This window comes from Sebastes umbrosus, chromosome 19, assembly GCF_015220745.1.
Source record: "Sebastes umbrosus isolate fSebUmb1 chromosome 19, fSebUmb1.pri, whole genome shotgun sequence".
Lineage (NCBI taxonomy): Eukaryota > Metazoa > Chordata > Actinopteri > Perciformes > Sebastidae > Sebastes > Sebastes umbrosus.
The window spans coordinates 19,936,483-19,943,497 of record NC_051287.1 but is presented as its reverse complement, the minus strand read 5'-3'; the positions used below and the strand labels follow the sequence as shown (position 1 = coordinate 19,943,497).

Genomic DNA, 7,015 nt, shown 5'->3' with positions numbered 1-7,015 from the left:
TTCATCATTGCCTTGTATTTTTATTTGCAAACAGAGCTCATGTTGTTGATATTGTGGAAGTAATGCAGTCCAAAAGGTACAGGTACAGTACTTTTAATTCAGATATATAAACATATCTCACGAGAGGTCAGACAATCACAGAACAGCTTAACAACAATGAAATGACAAAAAAAAGAATGAGGGCTCATACTGGAGAAAACCTTCAGTAATTAAATATGACTGAGAAGAAGAATTCAACATAACGTACAGTCAAAACTTTATGCAGGAATTGATGCACATGTGTATCATGTTCATTGGGTGGTGTACTCTATACCAGTAATTTAAAACGTGATACTCAGATATGCACTGTGAGTGAGTGTTTCCTATGCACACTTCTCTTCAATGCATGTCTGAGTTGGCATCTTGTTCACACACAATAGGCGTTTTCGGACCGGAGGAACTTTTTCACCGCAAGAACTAGGAACGATCGTAGTTCTTGGAACGCCGGATTGAGGGACTTTTTTAGCTCCTATTTCAGAGTAGGTACTCCCAGCACAATGGGAACCGTGAGTGACATAAGTGTGCGGTGATTGGTCGATCACATGAGCCAATGAGCCATGTTTTTCAAAAACACCGAGCCAAAGAACGTGCAAGAGCCGCTGCTTAGCGAGTTAACCCAGTAGCTCAAAGGCTAACCCACTGAGCCGAAGAAACGATAGCAGATTCAAACTGAAATCGCAAACGGTACTTTGGTGACAACTATTTTGCTTGAGTTTATATGACTGTGGCATGCAACAAAGTTGTTTATTTATTCTTATATTACTAAAAAAAGCTATGAGAGCTTGTGAAATGTAGCAAACTAGCTGCTTGCTGATATCCCAGCTAGAGATGTGTGCGTGCGGCGCTGGCCGGCTTACGTCACTTCAGCGTTCCAATTGGCGGTGCGAGTGCAAACAGAAAAAAGCCCTTGAAAGTATGTATTTCTCAGTGGGCAGTTCCTCTCAGTGAGTCCCCAGAACCGTTTGGTCCGAAAACACCTAATGACGCGACACCAGATGCATCACTGGATTTCTTTCTTGTTGCAGATAAACCAAAATCTGACAAAACTCCAAGCTCCCAGTCTCCAGGGAGGTTACTGCTTGTAGATTACACATAGTACAATAACAAGTCTCATGAGCCATTTTGAATCTCCACAACACCAGTATTCAGAATCCGTCTCTAAAACCAGTCAAAACTCTTTTGCATCACACAATGCATTTTAAACTTCACTCTCTGCCCTTTCATAGTATTCCAGCCCTCTATTCTTCACTTGTTACTGGTCAAACTGGCTGAGTTGAGTGACCGTGCACCTCTGTATGTGCAATGACCGCAGGAAGGACTACGGTCTTCCATCCCGCTCCTTACTGTTGTATAGAGTCCAAATTGTCTTTGAGTCTTCGGGTCATGCTGGGGATCAGGTTCACATGGTCATCTACACAACTGCCCACACAGCTGTCCATCAGTGATCGAACAGCTGGCTCCTTAGCGCCGGAATCGAAAAGATCCTTCGCCTTATCGTTGCAGTGCATTGTGCATCTGGTCAGACGGTCCTGAGGGGGCAAAGAGGATAGATAGTTGGCCGGGACACACTGGGAACATGAGCAGTGCGTTTGCGTCGTGGAACCTGTTGCTTTTTATTTTGGCGCCCATATTTATACATTTACACATTTATACACTGATGGCAGAGGCTGCCATACTGCTCTTCAGGAGCGGTTAGGGGTTCAGTGTCTTGCTCAAGGAAACTTCAACACTCTCTAGATGAGCCTAGGATCTAACCAACAACCTTCTGATTACTGGACAACCTCAATACCACCTGGATCGTGACATAAAAAAATCCTTGTGTAGTATGACACAAAAGTCATTAAAAAAAATATCTAAGAATAGCATGTCATAAAAGTCATTAAAAAAAGTAATATGTCATAAATAAATCATAGTATAGTATGTTATACAAATAGTCACATTATAGTTTGTCATAAAGTCATTAAAAGTCACTAATAAAATCATAGTACGTTATTTAAAAGTCAAAATATAGTATGTCATAAAAAAGTCATATTATAGTATTTCATAAAAGTAATATAAAAATCATAGTATATATGCCATAAAATAAAGTCATATAAAAGTCATATTATAGTATGTCTTTAAAAAAAATCACAGTATGTTATAAAAGAGTCATAGTATGTCATGAAAAAATAGTATAGTATGTCATAAAACGAGCCGGGTATCAAACCAGCAACCTTCTGATTTCTGGACAACTGCTCTACCACCTGGTCCATGCCATAAATAAATCATAGTACAGTATGATATATGAATGTCATTAAAAAAAATCATAGTATAACATGCCATAAAGGCCATTAAAAAAAGTCATATTATGTCATAAGAAAATCATAGTATAGTATGCCATAAAAAAGCATACGTCATAAAACGTCATAAAAAGTAATATAATAGTTTGTCATAAAGTTATTAATAAAATCATAGTATGTCATATAAATGTCATAAAAAAATCATAATATAGTATGTCATACAAAAGTGATATAATAGTATGTCAATAAAAAGTCACAAAAAAAATCATAGTATAGTATGTCATAAAAAAAATTGCATGTCACAAAAAGTTATAAAAAAAACATAGTATGCCATAAAATAGTCATATAAAAAGTCACATTAAAGTATGTCGTAAAAAATGTCATAAATATAGTATAGTATGTCATAAAAAGTCATATTAATAGTATTAAATGTGATATAATATAACATATATAGTATAAAATCACAGTATGTTATAAAAAAGTTATAAAAGAGTCATAGTACATCATGAAAAAGTCATAAAAATACAGTACAGTATGTCATAAAACATCATAAAAGTCATATTATATAAAATCATAAAAAATTATACTATAGTATGCGATAAAAGTCATAAATTCAAATTATAGTAGGTCTTAAATACATGTCATAAATATAGTATAGTATGTCATAAAAAAATCACAGTATGTCATTAAAAAGTCATATTATAGTGTCATAAAAACTCCTTACAAAAACAATAGTATGTCATAAAAAAGTCAAAAATATAGTGTGTCTTAAAAGCATAGCATGTAATCAAACGTCATAAAAAAAATTATATTATAGTATGTCATAAAAGTAATATAAAATCATAGTATAGTATGCAATGTCATTAAAAAAGCCTTAAGACTAAGGGAGATGAGAGTATACTAGTACACACACTATGGACCCCAAATCCATCAATTCTGGATGATGATTCATTCCGTTTGTATTCTGTCCAAAACTTCACATCTTAGGAGATTTTGAGGTTTAGTCTGTTTTTCCGCAAATACTGGAGGACTGGACCCAGACGACAATAATGTTTGGAAGGCGAATTCTTCTAAGAACTAGAAGACGCCTCCTCTTCAGGACAGGTTGAGTTAGAAGAAATCGCTGCATATGACAGATTTTCACACACGATGTGTGCCAGGAAACATTTCTTCAAGTGGGGCTTTTCTTTCTTTTCATAAATACATAAGTGGTGAGGTGAGTTATGCTTTTGTACCGTCTCTCAGAATTGTATTTTGTATGGTTTCTTTTTCTCTTTATTTTTAAGAAAAACACTGTATTTTGGTTGACTGTCCTTTTATCGTCTGCAAGTTCTGTTTTCGGAAAAAGATACATTGTTTTCCTGAATTACAGTGCTAATGTCATATTTCAAAATAAAAATTACAAGTAATGAGAAAAAAGGAATACATTAGTGCAAGAAAAAAGGAAAAACGGGTTCCAAAAATCAACCGCTCTGCAGAAGAAATTGGAAAAATTATAAAATGTACTGCACAAAACAGAGCCAGATTACTCTTCTCTTGTTCACTGACTGTTTACTGAGAACGTCCTCGTTTTCACCCAATTTCGGACGCTTATCAGAAGCTGATAACCTTTGAACTCTATGATTTCAGCTGTGTGTTGTATTGCTAATGCTGTTGTAACCTAACTTGATATTATTTGGTTTACTGCTTTTCCTGGCTGCAAGCATAAAGGTTATTTAGGGACATTGTAGCTTATGCTGAAATGAAGAGAACCGAAGTATTTCCACTTTAGTATAATCCTACTTAAATACTGACTTTAAAAAAATACTCCAGTAAGAAGCAACGCAGTAATAAGAATCCCTTAATCTTTCTAATAATCATTGTAATGCTGTAGTTTCAACAGCACCTCAATTATATCTGCATGTTGCAAGGCTGAATTACAGTACCAACTAGGCAAAGTGGGCACTCAGGGGCCCCAAAAGTCTCAGGTTCACTGTGTGTGTATACATTATTTTAAATATAGTTATGAGGTTTCCTCAGACAAATATAATGTTCAAATGTATATCCCCTTACTATTAATGGGGTTTCTATATCTGATAGAAAGTGTACTAACACTTTTATTAGAAATCATCTTGAACATGTTCATCTTGAACATATTACTACCCCCCATATGTAAATATAGGTGGCTATATTTAAATAGAAAACAATGAAAAACTATATATCTGTTACCTCATAAATATATAATTCCAAATAAAATCAAGGAGTTTCTATTTAAGACTGTACACAGGTAGGCACTACCCTGCTAAAGATACTATTTGCAAGTTCTTCGCAACTGCTAACAATATAAGCACTTTTTGCAATTGAAAAGGGGAACCTATTGAACATGTGTTTGTAGATCATGCTGCTTCTTTTTGGTTAAATTTACAGAAGAATCTCTCAAAACATTTTGAAAAAGATATCATACTAACAAAGATTGAGATATTACTCACTGTCAACAATCCCAGTTTTTCGGCAGATGAGATTTACATAATTGTATGATTATCTTACCAAATATTATATATAAAATGATATGGCTTAAAATAATACCCTTTTTTATTTTTAAAGATACTGATTTTAAAATATATTTGTCTGATTGATAACTTAAATCTCAAAAATTCTAAATTGGCAAAAACTATTAGATTGTTTAGACATTTTAAATATATTCCAATTGTTTAACAGACCCTGATTGTTTTTTGTTTGTTTTATTATTTTGTTTTTATTCATCTTTTCCTTTCCTTACATTTTATTTGTTGTATAATTTATTTTATTTTTATATTATTTTTATAATGTAAAATATATTTGCAGAATTGTACTGAAAAATCTGAACATGTATATGAATTTACTGTATTGAACTTTTGAAATAAAGTATTTTATTGATTAAAAAAAAAAACTAACCTAATTATACCTAGTATAGTATGTCATAAAATAGTCATATAAAAAGTAATATTATAGTTTGTCATAAAGTCATGAATAAAATCATAGTATGTCATATAAAAGTCATAAAAAATCATAATATATTATGTCATACAAAAGTGATATAATAGTATGTCATTAAAAAGTCACTAAAAAATCATAGTATAGTATGTCATAAATAAAGTCATATAAAAAGTAACATTATAGTTTGTCATAAAGTCATAAATAAAATCACAGTTTGTCATAAAAAAGTCATTAAAAATACAAAAGTCAAAGAAAAAACAATCTGAACATGTATATGAATCTACTGTATTGAGCTTTTGAAATAAAGTATTTTATTTATTAAAAAAAAAAAAAAAAAACTTTATTTCATCGAAATGTTGCCTCACCTGAAACTTCTCCAGCTCTGAAGTGACCAGTCCCTGAGCCTGGGCCAGAGGAGTGTGACACTTCTCGATGCACCGATGCACCACAGACATGGAGTCAGAGGAGCGATCACAGCAGTCTGCAGAGCACCTGAACATGCGACCCTGCAGCAACAACACACACACACATAAGACACATAAGACACATGTGCTGCACATAATCAGACTGGTAGAACAATAAAGCACTGCATGCACAGTTCATGTTTGCACAGATAAGACACCTGCCTGCATCACTCGGATGTGGTCCCTCTCCAGGCTTTGGACCATGTCTTCTACAGCAGCATGGACTCGAGCCTGATGTGCCTCTGCCATCTCTGTCCGGGCTGCTCTCTCCAACAAGTCTTCACTGATATTTAAGATTCAAGCTTAGCATCTAAACCAGACCGGACTGACGCGATGTGTCCACGGCAAGTTCCTTTAGCCTACAATATAACAAACACTTACTACTAAGGTCACCTCCATTCAAGCATGGTTCAAGATGAGGAGGAGACGTTGGCAGCTACTTCCGCTTTACTTCCGCAACCGGTTATAGAAACAAAATCTCCACTTCCGCTTTGTTTTTCAAAATTGAGTCCCAGTTGATTCAGACTTATCAGAGATGATGAACTATTCAAGATTCAAGAGTTTTATTTGCCATTTGCACCTAATATAAGAACATTGGAATTCTGAGCAGTTTACACCGAGTCAGCTTGAAGAAAAGAAAAAAGGTAGAAAAGGCACAAGGTAATAACAGTCCAAAATAAGTAGCACATTCAACTCAACACAATAAATAAATAAATTATTAAAATATAAAACGCCCTAAGTGTAGTCAATAAATAAACTAAACTACCTTTTTATTCTCAATATTTATTTATTTATCTCGTGAGAAATGATGCTCAGGTTCTTCAAACGTCCACAAGCCCTTTTTCATGTATAAATCATTGAACAGTACGTTATCATAACTGGATTTTAAATTACAAATTAGCCTATACTGTATGTCTCTCAGAGCAATGATTTAAAAATATTCCTGCTGGTTTACAAAGCACTAAATGGTTTAGGGCCAAAATACATTTCTGATCTTCTTCTATGTTATGAACCATCCAGACCTCTCAGGTCATCTGGATCAGGTCTGCTTAGTGTCCCCAGAGTCTGAACTAAACATGCAGAAGAAGCACTTTTCAGTTTTTATGCACCAAATATTTGGAACAAGCTCCCACAAACCTGCAGGACCAACTCCAACTCTGAGTTCTTTTAAATCAAAGCTTCAAACTTTCCTGTTTGCTGCTGCCTTTTATTAAACCAGATAATGATCTTATACTGCACTAGAGCTTTTACTCTTGTGTGTTATACTCTATTTTAGCT

General features: G+C 34.2%; 1 protein-coding gene across 1 annotated transcript; it reads right to left on the bottom strand.

Annotated features, from left to right (window-relative positions):
• Positions 1-6,196, bottom strand: fam136a (family with sequence similarity 136 member A). Its single transcript, XM_037753518.1, has 3 exons — positions 5,900-6,196; positions 5,639-5,779; positions 1-1,568 (listed from the first exon to the last, which is right to left on the bottom strand). Exons 1-3 carry the CDS (start codon positions 5,984-5,986, stop codon positions 1,380-1,382), a joined length of 417 nt encoding a protein of 138 aa, XP_037609446.1. The 5' UTR covers positions 5,987-6,196; the 3' UTR covers positions 1-1,379.
• Between the last annotated feature and the right edge of the window lie 819 nt (positions 6,197-7,015).

Coding starts and splice junctions, on each gene's coding strand:
- fam136a (XM_037753518.1), bottom strand. CDS start 5,986: ATGGCAGAGGCACATCAGGCTCGAGTCCATGCTGCTGTAGAAGACATG. Junction 5,780..5,899: donor ACCACATCCGAGTGATGCAG/GCAGGTGTCTTA, acceptor TTGTTGCTGCAG/GGTCGCATGTTCAGGTGCTC. Junction 1,569..5,638: donor CAGAGCTGGAGAAGTTTCAG/GTGAGGCAACAT, acceptor TTGCCCCCTCAG/GACCGTCTGACCAGATGCAC.